General features: G+C 60.8%; 6 protein-coding genes and 1 non-coding gene across 7 annotated transcripts; 4 read left to right on the plus strand and 3 right to left on the minus strand.

Moving 5' to 3' along the window:
- Positions 1 to 891: 891 nt before the first annotated feature.
- VTJ83DRAFT_2379 (uncharacterized protein) lies at positions 892 to 1,395 on the minus strand (the record flags this gene model as incomplete). Its single annotated transcript, XM_071008642.1, has 1 exon — positions 892 to 1,395. The coding sequence occupies one exon, from the start codon at positions 1,393 to 1,395 to the stop codon at positions 892 to 894; it is 504 nt and encodes a 167-aa protein (XP_070868919.1).
- Positions 1,396 to 1,594: 199 nt separating this feature from the next.
- On the minus strand, positions 1,595 to 1,950 carry VTJ83DRAFT_2380 (uncharacterized protein; the record flags this gene model as incomplete). Its single annotated transcript, XM_071008644.1, has 2 exons — positions 1,595 to 1,718; positions 1,841 to 1,950. 2 exons carry the CDS (start codon positions 1,948 to 1,950, stop codon positions 1,595 to 1,597), a joined length of 234 nt encoding a protein of 77 aa, XP_070868920.1.
- Positions 1,951 to 3,830: 1,880 nt separating this feature from the next.
- Positions 3,831 to 4,731, plus strand: VTJ83DRAFT_2381 (uncharacterized protein; the record flags this gene model as incomplete). The annotated part of the gene is made up of 2 exons (XM_071008645.1): positions 3,831 to 3,972; positions 4,475 to 4,731. The coding sequence occupies 2 exons, from the start codon at positions 3,831 to 3,833 to the stop codon at positions 4,729 to 4,731; spliced, it is 399 nt and encodes a 132-aa protein (XP_070868921.1).
- Positions 4,732 to 6,727: 1,996 nt separating this feature from the next.
- VTJ83DRAFT_2382 (uncharacterized protein) lies at positions 6,728 to 8,966 on the plus strand (the record flags this gene model as incomplete). Its single annotated transcript, XM_071008646.1, has 3 exons — positions 6,728 to 7,073; positions 7,164 to 7,169; positions 7,228 to 8,966. The coding sequence occupies 3 exons, from the start codon at positions 6,728 to 6,730 to the stop codon at positions 8,964 to 8,966; spliced, it is 2,091 nt and encodes a 696-aa protein (XP_070868922.1).
- Positions 8,967 to 10,522: 1,556 nt separating this feature from the next.
- On the plus strand, positions 10,523 to 12,178 carry VTJ83DRAFT_2383 (uncharacterized protein; the record flags this gene model as incomplete). Its single annotated transcript, XM_071008647.1, has 4 exons — positions 10,523 to 10,805; positions 10,903 to 11,196; positions 11,267 to 11,397; positions 11,480 to 12,178. The coding sequence occupies 4 exons, from the start codon at positions 10,523 to 10,525 to the stop codon at positions 12,176 to 12,178; spliced, it is 1,407 nt and encodes a 468-aa protein (XP_070868923.1).
- Positions 12,179 to 13,227: 1,049 nt separating this feature from the next.
- VTJ83DRAFT_t48 lies at positions 13,228 to 13,330 on the minus strand. The gene has a single exon. It is a non-coding gene; the product is annotated as a tRNA-Val (tRNA).
- A 176-nt stretch (positions 13,331 to 13,506) lies between these two features.
- On the plus strand, positions 13,507 to 14,503 carry VTJ83DRAFT_2384 (uncharacterized protein; the record flags this gene model as incomplete). Its single annotated transcript, XM_071008648.1, has 2 exons — positions 13,507 to 13,574; positions 13,663 to 14,503. The coding sequence occupies 2 exons, from the start codon at positions 13,507 to 13,509 to the stop codon at positions 14,501 to 14,503; spliced, it is 909 nt and encodes a 302-aa protein (XP_070868924.1).
- Between the last annotated feature and the right edge of the window lie 61 nt (positions 14,504 to 14,564).

Consider the following 14,564-nt stretch of genomic DNA (forward strand, 5'->3'; position numbering starts at 1 on the left):
GACGTCCCAAGCAAGGGCGTGCGGCTTAGGTGTCGGCGAGACGCAGAGTGGTAAAGCCGAAAAGGGGTGATTCTTCGTCAGAAGCACACTTACACAACGGCCGCTGAGCAGCTGCGCCATGGCATTCCTCTTCAGGACATATACTACGTTGTAGTAGGCCGTCGATAAGTGACGAATCATTATTCCTCATGCCTGCAGTTGATAACGGGTCTCTAGATGAAGAAACAAAAGAGACCAAGGCACGAGGACAACGAGACATTGAGACGTCATAGGTCCTGTGACCAGCTGGCCTGCAGTCAAAACCCCGGATTCTGCGCAGCGTAGGGCCGATTACCGCGGGGATATCGGGCCATCCCCAATTCTGAACTGAAAGATACGGAGCGAGGAGTGCTGCCCTCCCGATGGCGCAGCATGGGAAGACAAACACGCGGCAGTTCCTGGTGGAACGAAGAGAACAGGCATTCGGGCCGACAGGCGTCCTTCTTGCCTGCTTGTATCTCCTTGCCCAGCTGGAACCGTGTTGCCGACGGCATGTTCAAAGTCGTACCTGTGCATTACATGTCGGAGATTGGACTCTGAGGCCCGGGACGACAAAATGAAACAATCAACCTGGTTGCGTTTGGAGAGAGGGGGGTCGGTGGTTGTTTAAGCTACGTTCTATGTCCTTGAGTGGTTAAGTCGCAAACCTTGAGTCTCTGGTTTGAGTCCTTGGGTTGCTTGCGTCTCTTCTGTGAGTATGAGTACTCGGGGGTCTTTGAGTCTTTGGGTTGCCAGAGTCTCAAGTCTTGCGTCTCTTGGAACTGCAGTGCTGAGCACCCCCGGGCTCTAACCCTTGTAAAGCCCCGACCAAGCCGTCCTCGCCACCGGTCTCTGCCCCGCCCCTCAAGCTCCCTATACTCCTTTGTGAGCAGCGCGCCCTGTAGCACATAGACATCCTCGTTTGCCGTGGCTGTCCGGTAGCCCAGATCGTCGAGGTTCGCCGAATGTCGAGCAGTTGGTCGGCGCGATCACACCCTGACCCGATCGGCTGACAACCAAGAAACGCTCTGGCGACGGGTAGACAGCTGCAACTTGCAAAGTCCGGGGGCCACACCAGAATCCCATGCCCTCCACCAGTCTATGCCGCAACACAGCGGACCCCCCTGATCCATGACATGCTGCTAGGTCAAGCCCGGTGGTCTCCAAGCACACAGAAGGCGACCCTGCGGCAGTGATACGGCGGCCCGAAGGCCTGGACTGATCACCGCTCCCGTGGTGCAGGGCAGATAGGTCTATCTGCAGGGTGCAGAATCGGCCATGGCTCAGGGAGCGTGTCCGAGGCTGACACCCCTTAGCGAATCCCTGGTTGGGAGGTGGTCGCTCGGACGCAGCAACGGTGTTCCGCTGGCCCCTCATTCAACGCCCTTGGACCAGAGGAGCAGCCCCATCCATCGCAGTGGCCGTGGCCCTCCTCCTCCCCTCCGCCGTAGGACGTCACCCGGGGGGGGGGGGGGGGGGGGGACGCGGGAGCGCGCCGACAGGCGTCGTCAACGGCCCATTGGCGTTTGCCGTGCGCGTCGTCGAGATGGGCAAAGGAGCGGCGGCGGCGGGGGGATCACTGAATGTCCTTCACACCCGGGGACGAGTAGACCTCAAGCTGGCGGCGGCCTTTGCGCAGCAGAAACTCGATGGCGGTGAAATCGCGCTTGTCGATCTTGATGTTCTTTTCGAACTCCGACCTACGCATGGCACGGCCATCAGCCCCTGTTGACCCTGTTGACCCTGTTGAAGACCATGGCGGCTCGCAACGTAGGTATTCCCCCGGAGCGTTCTGGCATGGTGGCATGAAGCCGTTCCTTACCTAGCAAAGCGCAGGAAGTGGTCCCGGCTGGCCTCGGGCTTCTTGCGGCACTCTCGGATGCAATGCCGGTAAAGAGCCAGCACCTCTTTTTGTAGGCCAGACAGGCGCATGGTGAAAGGCTCTGGGTGGATGGACGGTAGCGTGATGTTCGATGTCTGGTCTGGCCTGGTCTGGTTTGGTCTGCGTGTCTTTGATCAAGCGCGAGCTAAAAAGTTGGATGGTTTGATACAAAACCCCTCGGCACGTCATCAACAGGGGGGCAGCCGGCAACAAGGGCAAAGATGGCCCACCGGAAGAAGAGAAAAACAAAAAAAAAGCCAAGCCCAATGAAGAGGCCCACTTCCCGACCCCGGGACTCCGAGGGCTCGGGGCGCCAAGCTCGGGAGACGGCAGCGGTTCCCCTCCTCCCCCCGAGCCGATGTCATTTATCAGCGGGGCTGCTCCGTCAGTGGATAACTAACTACCGAAAAGCGGTGTGTTCAAGAACGTGTTGGCAGACCAAGACACCTAAGGAACGGTGGTGCAGACACGATCCAGGAAGAGATAAGGCATCCTAGATGGGAAGCGGGCACGACAAAGAACTATTCACTAGTTGGCAGAGAGTGTCGAGCCAAACCCCTCGGCTCACGTCGTGACTTGGGCGCCCACCGAAGAGCTGAATGGTGGCGGACGGTCTTGGCTCGGATTGACCCCCAAGCCCCCGAGCTCATCCATCCATTCCGCCTGCTGACAGACAGCCTCGCTTGTCGTCATGAAACAAAGAGCGGAAGGCTGCCCTGGATTTCGCTCTCGGGCGTCGGCCAGCAGAACATCACCACACACCAGAGAAGAGCCTGACATGGCATGCCCGGCACGTCAGTCAGAGAGACGGGGAAGAAGGGGGGGGGTCCGGGGCAATCCCCAGCTGCTGGAGCTTTTTCCCCAGAGATGCCCGTTGCCGGAGACGACTCACCACCCCTCCTTCAGAGATTCCGGTCGATCCCGCGCTCTGCATTCTGCATTCCACCCCAGTGACTGGGTCATCGAACACGTCTTGTCGGCGCGTGCATTCGCCTCTCGCCCTGCCGAGATGCATCGCACGGCGACAAAGCGCCCATGTTGCTCTGGGTGCTATGACATGCCCGCCCCCCCTATCGGGAGCCGCAAAATTGGGTACGTAATGGCGTTTGGTTGCGCCGTCGGGTGGGAGTCGTGAGTGGTTCCAGGGGGGCCCTCCCCACACCACGCCACGCTGCCGTTGCCGTTAGCTGCATGCGGTGCGGCCCCGGATAGTTGCATGTAAGTGAGCTGACGGTGGTGGAATCCCTACGTCTTGGGTAACTACTGTGTACACAGCAATACTGTGTGCTTTGGGCTCGTCTTTTGAGCCGGAGACGGCTCGAAAGGCGGATGGGAATCCCTGGGAGAGGAATCGCGATTTACTTGTGTAGACAGGAGAAGCCGCCGGATGGCCGTAACGTACCCGACTTAGACAGCACAGGTTTCGGATCACGACAGGGAAGCACCCTCGATCAACCTCGGTCTTGATTCACGATAATGTTCCGATGCCATCCCTCAGGCTGCGGGCGCAACCCCCCTCCGGTGTTTTCAGCTCCAAGCCTTGGCGCGCCCTGCTTCTTATCGTTATCTCGCCTCCATCTCGTTATCAGCTACCGGCGGACCACGCGGAGCGGGTGTCATGACATGAGCTATTGTCGGGGACTGCCCATCCAGCCAGCCAGCCATGCATCAGGCTCCCCGGCCGGCCAGGGTTCTGCTTTGTGACAGGTGAACCCCAAGACCCCTATAAGGCACACCTCGCCTGCTCCGTCCGAGCCCGTCTTGAAACCGTTTGTCCATTTTTCTTCAACCCAACAAGACCACCCCTCCCGCCCGCTTACGTCGACAGGCGATCGATAGCATTCCCGTTCCCCTTGATCTCCCCCGACAGCCCGTTGCGGATCCGCCTGCAATCCTTTGTCTCGACAACACACAACAAGACAAGACAACCATGCCGGGTCCCGAAGTTTCTCACGGCCGCGGCGGCGCGGGCAACATCAACCCCGATAACACAAAGTACGTCGACGGCGAAGTGGTCCGCATTGGCGTCGTTGGCAGCCATGGCGACGGAGCCTACAGCACTGGTCGTGGAGGTTCGTGATGTTTCATTTCCTTGTGAGCCTTTCTCTGAGAACCACCAACACACATACATACACCTACACATACACATACACTCACGAAAACACCCGACAACATCATGCCCATATTCCCCATGCGAAGAACACTGAGAGAGAGAGAGAGAGAGAGAGAGAGAGAGAGAGAGAGAGAAAGCCATAAGAAACTGAAACGCCTCTCTTCTCCATCACTGTTATCAATCCCCCCCCCCAATCCATGGATCATCCAACCCCCACATGACGTGCCAAGCCAGTGGCTTGCGATAAGACGAGGGGCGCCATTTCCGACAGACCCCCCCCCCCCCCCGGTCGGCCGCCCGCCCACCGATCTTCGTTAGCTCGATGGCGTCCCGATTCGGGTCAACAAGCGTGTGCGCGGGCGGGCGGTCAGGTTTGCGTTTGTGCCTTGGACAACAACAAGACCAAAACAAAAGGCTGACGACGGCTCCCGGCTTTTACAACCCCCCCCCCCCCCCCACAGGCGCGGCCAACATCGGCGACGCGGGCACCAAGCAGATGGGGCGTGCCGATACGGACCTGATCCCCGAGGCCGCCATCCGCCCCAGCCGCGACGACACCGACTACCACACGGGCCGCGGCGGCGCGGGCAACGAGCGCCTCGCCGCCACCAAGTCGGCGACCGAGGCCCCGGCCCTGGCGGCCAAGCCCGCGCCCACCGCGCCGGTGGGCCTCGCGGACCTGCTGAAGAAGAAGCTCCTGGGCGTGTTCAAGAAGTAAGTGGTCGAGCGGGCGCCGGGGGTCCGTTGATTGGAAAGGAGAAAGAGATAGAAGAAAGGGAAGAGGCGTTGAGGTGGGTGAGAGGGAGAGAGAGAGAGTGTGTGTGTGTGTGTTTGTGTGTGAGCGCGACAGAGAAGGGGGGGAGTAGCTGTTGTTTCTGTTGTTGAGAGGATGATGCGACTTTTTTGGCTTCGATTGCTGCTCGTTTGTTTCTTTTTTTTTTTCAGTTGTCTGCACTGATACCACGGAGAGACTTGGAGATGGGATTTTGGCTGGCGCACGCCGCTGTGCTCAGGGAAATAATATCTACGTATACCATGGTGTACCCACCTCCCTTTGCTTAGGCACATACCCGGTTTTATAATACGCATTGGGGATTCGAGCCTTTGTTTTCGATGCCGTCCCTCGAGACTTTTGCGTTCCCCTTGGATGTTTTGAAGGCTTCCGGCGCAGGCCCCGGACCCAGGGAAACGTCCTAGACGCTGCAACTTGCCCGCCACCCGTTGCGTGAGGTGGGTTGGACACAGAACGCGGCCAGGAGCCGGCAATCGAGAGGGCTCCGCACCCGCTTCCCCAGATCTACCGACGCAGGGATGACACCTCCTCCCCGGGTGCGTCATGCTGGGCGAGCGCGGGATGCGACGTTGTGTTTCTCTGCGCCGTGTCTATCGCGGTGCGCCTGGCCGATAGGGACGAGAGCCCCTTGCTATGAAGGAACCTGCCCGTGATGCTGGGTGTGGTGGTAACTAGTTACCGTTAACCAGCACGGGAGCCCCCTTTCCGGGGTTGCGATAAGCCCCGATGGATGGCCGGTAGGTAGGCAACCCTTTGGGCCAACCCCTGACATGTTTGTATAATATCAGATGCACTACATATTACATACAAGAGGCTGGCTGCAGGCACCGGGTCGTGCGTTCGACCGAGATGGTGGTACCCGGTGCGATGCAAAACCCGCCTCATGCCCTGATCAGGACGCATCGCAACGGAGGCGACCTGTCCGATCAAGTCGTTGCTTTTCCATGGAGCTCTCTTCAAGGCCGGACTGATCAACCAACACACACTAGTTAATTCGATGCTAGTGCTGGCAGGTGCCCAACAGCGGGCGTCGCAATGGCCTGAAACATGGGGCCGGCGACGATGTATCTTGTCGGGGCCACTGTGACGAGATTGTCGCTTGAATTCGGATTCGTTCGTTCGTTTCTTGTTTGTTTGAAGGTTGTATCTCAAGTCTTCATTTTTTTTCTTTTTGTTTTATCGGGGGGTTGTTGGGTGTTTTGCCAGCTAGGTTGAAAGCAAGTTTGCTTAAAGGTACCTAGTACCTTGTAGTTACCTACTTGACCGAGCAGTCTACATGCCCGCCTGGGTATCTAACGTTAGGTAATTAGGTAGATAGCAGGCAGTTCGTTGGTGTAACTCTTGTGTCCCGTCCTGACGTCCTGCACTCATTCGGTATCTTGGTAGGTGGGGAGCCGGCTGGACCTCCTCCCAGGGCCGTTGTTTTGGGTTAGCGCAGGCAGCACAGCGAGCAGTGACGTCGTCCAAGCATCGTTGAACCCGGCTGGCTGGCGGTTCAGCTGACCTTTTTGTACCCTGCCATTCTGCAGCACAAACTGCCGCAATCCGGTTGCCAGCCCAAAACAACAACAAAAAACACCGATCTGAGATCAGGGCTGCTTGGCTTCGGAGTCGTTCCCTTCGCAGCGTTGGGGCGTTCGATCGAGTCGCCAAAAACAAAACAAAAAAAAAAAAAAAAAAAAAAAAAAAAACACAGTCCGCGCGTGGGCTGCTCTTCAACCTGGAGCGGACGATCAACGAACAAGGACCTCCTAGGACCATTCAGGACCCGACCCGCTGTAAGCAACGCTAAGCTAGGCCGGAAACGGGGGTGGTTCCACCCATGGCACCGACCCGGAACAGCAGCCACCACCAATCGGCCACGGCCACGGCCGCGGTTCGACCTCCTCCCGCGCCGCGGCTTCTCTCCCGCCTGTCGCACATGTCCAAACACTCGGTCCGATCCTCTTCCTTCGAGGCCGACGACGAGCGATCCCGCAACAGCAACAGCAGCAGCACAACCACCACCACCACCACGACCCCGGATGATTTGGATCTCGGTGGCATCCTAGGATACACCACCGCCAGCAACAGCAGCAGCATGAGCTACGTCGCTGGCCCCCACGGCGCCCGCAACGGGTCCGGCGGTGACCATGACGACGAGAGCTCCTCCGGCTCGCTGCTCCTCCCGCCGCGCTACCCCGGCGACGACACCCGTCCGACAAGCGAAAGGGAGCTGGCCGGCTGGTACGCGTATGCGTTTGCCGCCGAGGTATATGTTGTTTGTGGTAAGTGGCGGTCCTCCTGTCCTGACGGTGCTTTGCATCATCGCATCCATGCATCCATAAGGTAGCTAACACGGGCGGGTGTCCGCGCAGCCATCGGTACGTGCTCGTCGCCCCGACCGCCGCCACAAACCACAAAAAAACACTGACCGCGTAGGCTCCTTCATCCCGATCCTCCTCGAAACCCTGGCCCGCGAGAACGGCGTGCTCCTCTCGGACCGGACCTCACCCTGCGGCTCGAGCTCCGACAAGGGCGCCCACGGGGGCGAGTGCGTCGTCTACGTGCTGGGCTTTGAGATCAACACGGCGAGCTTCGCCATGTACACGTTCAGCATCAGCGTGCTGCTGCAGGCCATCCTCGTGGTCAGCATCAGCTGCGCCGCCGACCATGGCAACTACCGCAAGAAGCTGCTCCTCGCCTTCGCGTGGATCGGCAGCGGCTCCGTCATGCTCTACCTCTTTGTCACCAAGAGCCTGTACCTGATGGGCGCTCTGCTGGCCATCGTGTCCAACACGTCCTTTGGCGCGTCGTTTGTGCTCCTCAACTCGTTTCTGCCCCTGCTCGTCCGCCACCACCCGGAGGTCGCCCGCGCCGAGGCCGCCGCCGCCGCCGCCGCCGCCGCCGCCGGCACGAACGGCAACGGGAACGGCAACGGGAACGGCACCAGGCATCGCCGTCGCCGGGGCAGCCTGGACGGCGCCCCCGAGGAGGAGAACCTGGCCGACTCTACCGCCGCGCTGCTGCCCCCTCGGGGCTCGCTCGACGACAACGACGACGACGATGATGATGACGACGGCCGCGGCGCGTCGCTCTCGCGCGTGCAGACCCGCGAGGAGCTCACGTCGAGCGAGCTGGCCGTGTCGACGCGCATCTCGTCGCGGGGCATGGGCATCGGCTACATGGCGGGCGTGTTCCTGCAGTGCGTGGCCATCTTCATGCTGATCCGCATGAAGAACACGACGTGGTCGCAGCGGGTGGTGCTGTTCGTCGTGGGCCTGTGGTGGGCCGTCTTCACGGTGCCCGCTGCGCTGTGGCTGCGGCCGCGGCCCGGCCCGCCGCTTCCGGCGCTGCCCGGCGGGCGGAAGCGCAGCGGCCTGCGCTCGCTGCTGGCCTACACGGGCTACGCGTGGGCGTCGCTGTTCCGCACGGTGCAGCTCGCCCGGCGGCTCGTCGACATTATGCTCTTCCTCGGCGGCTGGTTCCTGCTGTCCGACGCGGTGGCGACGACGTCGTCGACGGCCATCCTGTTCGCCAAGACGCAGCTGCACATGGAGCCGTGGGCGCTGGGGCTCATCAACGTGCTCTCGACGGCGGCGGGCATCGCCGGCGCCTTCTCGTGGGCGTGGATCTCGCGCCGCTTCCGCCTGCAGGCGCACCAGACCATCCTGGCGTGCATCGCGCTCTTCGAGATCATCCCCCTCTACGGGCTCATGGGCTACCTGCCCTGGGTCCGGCGGTGGGGGGTGCTCGGCCTGCAGCAGCCGTGGGAAATGTACCCGCTGGCGGCGGTGTACGGCTTCGTGCTGGGCGGGCTGAGCGGCTACTGCCGGTCGCTGTACGGCGAGCTGATCCCGCCCGGCAGCGAGGCGGCCTTTTACGCGCTCTACGCCATCACCGACAAGGGGTCGAGCGTGTTCGGCCCGGCCATCGTCGGCGCCATCATCGACGCGTCCGGCGACATCCGGCCGGCGTTTTGGTTCCTGGCGGCGCTCGTCGGGCTGCCGGCGCCGCTGATTTGGTGCATCGACGTCGAGAGGGGCCGGAGCGAGGGCGAGAAGCTGGCCGAGGTCATCGAGGGGTTCAAGGCGGCGGGGGAGGACGGGTGCGACGACGACGACGACGATGAGAGCCGAGGGATGCTGGATGCGTATAACAATGACGAGAGGCATCGGTGATTGGCATTAGGATTAGGATTGGGATCAGGATTGGGATTGGGATTGGGACGTGGCGTCATGGGTGAACTGCTAGGTGGTGGGTTCGTTATTTGTTCCACATGGGTCCTTGGGGTAGCATCTTTTTTTAGAGGTCTTGCGTGTTCCTTTGGGTCCTAGTTTTGCTTGTTGTTGGCCCTTTTCTTGGTTTTCAGGTTCAGTTAGCTACCTAGGTAAAGTACCTGTACTTTCACTTACCAGCGAGTTGGATCTCTTGGCCCTGTTCGTGCCACACTCTCGGGGGCCTTGGTGTTTGGTGTTGTCTTTATCCTTTGGGCGTTAGGTTGAGCTTGTGTATTAATATAGTATGCATTCCCTCACCCTAGGTACCTCTTGTAAGTTAACACCCTGGCGCTCTGCATAGAAACCTATCGTCCTGTGGTAGGGAGGGGATGTCTCTCTCTCTCTCTCTATGTGTGTGTGTGTGTATGTGTGTGTATCAATCCACAAACCCTGCTCCTTCATGAGAGCCATGGACGGAGAGTGAGAGAGCGAGTCTTTGAGATTTGAGCCTTGCTTGAGCTGTAAACCCGGGAGCTTCCACCAGCGAAGAATCCCAGCTCCAAAAACGTTGCTGGTCTGCCTCGACACTCTCATTGGATGACGCGGCGGCGGGACGACTGCCGACATGCAGCTTCCAGCAGTGGGAGCTGGACCTGAGCTCGAGACGGGAAGCTCTGACCTTGGGCCTGGACCTTGGAGCTTTCCATGTTGCATCTCTTGGCAGGTCGGGTCCAGCGCCCCAGCCTCAGCTTTTCCCGCTTTTTTCCTCTGCTTCTCCTCGCGCAGGGTCACCAGAAATCACGTGGCCGGCCGCCCCCACAATCCCCATCCCCATCTTCAACTCGCGCACCCTCTTTGCGGCGGCGCGGACACGCATCGATCGCATCGCGGATTTTTGCTGTCATCTTTTTGCCCACCCGGTTACCACCCCGTTGCGCCTCGCCAACCAACCGCCCACCGCACGTTGACTTTGGCACCCGTCACCGTTGGGTATAGCTGGAGCTTGGGTAGCCTGCCCAAAATTCGTCAGTCTGCTTTCTTTTTCTTCGGGTGGTCTTGTTGCCATCCGTGTCAGAAGCGCTCGGCGCGTTCGGCAATCCTCTTTGGCGCCGCCGAAAAAAAAAGAGGCCCAGCCACCCTGGAGACCGCCAGCGACTTGTTGCGCCGCCCGCGCTACGGAGTTTTGGAAGCAACCTGGCCGCACTCAACCCCCGGAACCCCCGCCCTCGTTATCCCAAGGAGCGCTTCCTCCCAGGTTGACGCCATTTCTGGTCCCTGCCAATTGCTCAATCGACAAACAGACCGTTCATCTGCTGTGGAGCTTGGCCGTCGTCATCGTCATCGCCCTCATCTCCAACTAGGCGCACCGGGCAAAACGTCGCCTTTTTTTTCTCGCTCTCGTCTCGTCTGCCCGCCCTCCGACCTCGCTACGTCCCTTCCGGCCAACGCACGGCATCGCATCCCGAATCGTTTGTCCCCTCGTCGAGCGCGCATCGCCTCGCAACCTCGCGATAGCCATGGCGTCGCCGCGAAAGAGGCCCAGGCCCGAGGCCGAGGATAACAGGGCCGAGTGCCCCTTCAGCATCCGGGTCGTCGACCGTCGCGACAAAGAGCAGAAGAAAAAGAAGCGCCGGCGCACCGACCAAGGCGACGAGGACGATGCGGCGCAAAAGATCCTCTTCCAGATCTCGCCCTTCTCGCCCAGCGGAAAGTTCAAGACGCACGACACCATGGACCTGCATTACCAGGTGGACCCGGCCAAGCAGTGGACGGACATGACGCGGTACAACAGCTTCGTTCGTGAGTTTTTTTTCTTCCCTCGTCCCGCCGTTGCGCCCGTTGTCGCGCGCTGCGCACGCATGCACCGGCGCTAACCACCGCACCCTGGCCTCTCTAGTCAACGGCGTCAAGTATTACAGCGAAGGTTTCGTCTACGTGGCCAACGACTCGAGCATCGAGCGGCAGAAGGCGGTGAACAACAACGAGCCGATCCAGCCTAGGAAGCGATCGGACGACGACTGGGTCGCTCGCATCCTCGAGATCCGCGCCAGCGACGAACATCACGTCTACGCCCGCGTCTACTGGATGTACTGGCCCGATGAGCTGCCCGCCGGCACCCACGACGGCAAGAAGATCATCCAGGGGCGCCAACCATACCACGGCGCGAACGAGCTCATCGCCTCCAATCACAGTAAGCGGCGCTCCTTGCCTTCCGGGGGGCCCTCCGGTTTTGCAACCAAGACTGCTAACGCGAGCGGCAGTGGATATCATCAACGTCGTCAGCGTCACGAGCCAAGCGCACGTTCGCCAGTGGTATGAGGAGAACGACGAGGAGATCCAGCACGCCTTGTACTGGAGGCAGGCGTTCGACGTCCGAACCTACGAGCTCTCCGTAGGTACCCCTCGAATTGCCTGCGATCCGATGCTCCCGCGGCCTTAGGCTAACCACCGCTCCCCCCCCATTTTCTGTTTAGTCGGTCGAGCTTGTCTGCAGCTGCAAGACCCCCGGAAACCCCGATAAGCTGCTTCTCGGATGCACCGCGGAATCCTGCAAGAAGTGGCTGCACGAGCAGTGCATTCTCGATCACGCCATGCGCGAGACATACAAGCGCCTGGGCACCGACAAGCCGCACATTGCCCCCATAGCGAGCAAACCGGAGACGGGCGACGAGGGCGCGCGCCCGCTGAGCCCGTCCGAGACCGCTGCCGGCCCGGAACCCTCCATCGACGTCAAGGCCGAGGCTGGCGCTTCGGACGCGGTCCATGTGAACATCAAGGACGATGACGTACAGGTCAAGCCGTCGACCGAAGATGAGGACGCACAGGCAGCCCCCGAGGATTCCATTCCCCCGTCGCCCGCCGCCGACCAGCCGCCCGCGTCAGCAGCAGCATCCACGACGAGCGAAAAGGCGCCCAAGGAGGAGACGCCGAGCAAACCCGCGACGGGCGGCAAGGGGTCAGGCAAGAAGCGCGGCAGGCCGCCAAGAAAGAACGAAGCCGACGCCGACAACAGCCGGCCGTGGGAGGGCCTGTTCTCGGCCACGCTCCGCTTGACGACGGAGCCCGGGCCGCCGCTCGTCGAGATCCAGGACCTGCGCTCCGGCATCGTCGGCGGCGAGAAGTCGTGGACGGAGCCCATCCACTGCCTCGTTTGCGGAAACCAGGTCAACTAAGCACCGACGACCACCTCCGATGCCGGGGATGGCGTTGACCTGCGGGAGACGAACCACATACACGCACACATACACACACATATGCCCGCGTCTGCGCCCGCGCCTGCGCCCGCGCCCGTGTGGCGAAAGTAAAGCAGGGCATCGGACTCCTCACGGGTGGGTAGAAGAAATTGGTCGTTGTAGTAGCCTTGGGGTGAAAAGGGAAGGCGAAAAACGCCCATCGCCCTTTGAATCGCCCTTTGAGGAGGAGGGATTCGTGATGGCACTCGCCATAACGGACGACGAGGTTATCAGATGTTGGCCCGTTCAGGGACAGCAGGTGCCTCTCCGGCATGGTATGATAGCAGGATAAGCGGCCGAGGGACCAGCAGTCAAGCATCCCTAGGACGCGCAGGTATGTTGGTTGTTGACGGACAAGCCTGCCCCGGACCATTGGCTTTCGTGGACCAGAGGGGTGGTGCAGGGGAGTTATGGGGGAACGATGAGGCTTTTTGGAGGCAGGACAAGCATTGTTCTCCTCGTGGCTGTTTCTGGATCGATTTGATCAAGATCAACGGTGTTGTTGGGTCAGGCGTGGTCTCTCAGTTGGTATGTGCAGCGGGTTTGTCGGGTTATTTGTTGTTTTTTTTCTTGCTCTTGGAACCTGGCCTTCGGAGTCAAAAGCGGCTGTGTTTGGGGTTTATTTATTGACTAGCTACCTAGGTACCTGGTAGATACCGTACCTTGCCTATCCACATCAGATACAGAAGTACCTCGTAGTACCTTGCCTACCGGCCTGACCTATTGGCATACCGCATCAATCTTGCTTGGGACGTCCCATGTAGTGGCTGACCTACCTGCCGCTGATGTCTGCAAACAGGTCGGTCCCTTATATGTAAGCGCAACCAACAGCCGCCTCCAAGCGTCCAACAACCCCCATCGTGCGCAGAGCGGTCCATCCTTGTGCACATACAAACACGGAAAAAGTCAGCAACGGTTCCCGTCTTGATTATGGCAAAAACAAAGACAAAAAGACAACAGAATCATCCTGATAGCCAGGAGAAAAAAAATGACCGCGGCAGGGCTCGAACCTGCGATCCTCTGCGTTTCCCGCCAACCACGAAAGGGTTAGGGTATGTAAAGCAGATGCCTTAACCACTGGGCCACGCAGTCATTGTTTAAACGATCCCAAAACCGGGCGCTTGTCAAACTTTGAAGGAAGGCTGGGACGCAGGCACTTGATTGGTCGCGGGATAGCGCCGCCCGCCCACCACGCCAAACGACAAGCGCCAAGCTTGACCTTTTACAACCCGAAGAGGGCCCCCGAAAGAAACCGCCCATTGCCTGCCATGACGACCCTTCGAGCCGCCAGCAAGGTCCTGCGCAGCCAGGCTGTCGCCCGCGTGTCCTCCTCGAGGTGGGTTCAAGGTCCAATGGCACACTTTCGACCTCCCAACGCGGTCCATGCCCTGCTAACCTTTTCTTTTCTTTTCCTCGTTGCACAGGAGCGCCCTCCTCGCCGTGATCCGAAGCGCACGGCCGGCGGTGGCCTCGACAGCCCCGTGGCAGCGTCCGGCCGGCGCCGCCGCGGCGAGGCCCTTCTCGCAGACGGCGACCTGCCAAAAGCGCAAGGGGAACGACGACGGGGGCAAGGCCGGCAAGAAGGACAAGGGTCACAAGGACTCGGGCAAGGCCGAGCCCTCGGGCGGGGCCGGCGCCGGCGAAGGCCCGGACCCCTTCAACCTCGACGACCTGACGGCCGCCTTTAGCCGCGCCGAGGAGCACTTTGCCGCGGAGCTCAAGACGCTCCGCTCCGCCGGCGGCGGCCGGTTCACGGCCGACGCGATCGGCGCGATCCCCGTGCAGCCGGACCGCAAGAGCCCGCAGACGTTCCCGCTGCGGGAGCTCGCCACGATCGCGCCTCTGGGCGGCGTCGGCGGCGGCGGCGGCGGCGGCGCGGGCGCCCGGCGGTGGAGCATCCTGGCCTTTGACGAGGCGTCCATCAAGCCCATCCTCAGCGCCGTGCAAAAGGCCGAGGGGTTCAACCAGCAGCCGCAGCGCAGCCCGGACAACCCGCTGGAGCTCGTCATGACGGCGGAGCCGGAGCGCGTCGAGGAGACGGCGCGGCGGGCCAAGGAGGTGTGCCAGGCCTGGCGGGAGCGGGTGCGCGGCGACGCGCACAAGCGGGCCGAGCTCGTCAAGAAGCTCAAGGCCAAGGGCGCGCTGCTCAGCGACGACGCGCGGAGGCTGACCGACAAGGTGCAGAAGCTCCAGGACGAGAGGATGAAGGTGATCCAGCAGAGGGAGAAGGAGGTGGTGAATGCCATCATGGCGAGGGCCGGGTGACTTGATCCATGAGCGAAAGGAAGGATTGGGAGAGAAAACAAAACAAACCCAAAAAGGATCC

Source organism: Remersonia thermophila, chromosome 2 (genome assembly GCF_042764415.1).
Source record: "Remersonia thermophila strain ATCC 22073 chromosome 2, whole genome shotgun sequence".
NCBI lineage: Eukaryota > Fungi > Ascomycota > Sordariomycetes > Sordariales > Chaetomiaceae > Remersonia > Remersonia thermophila.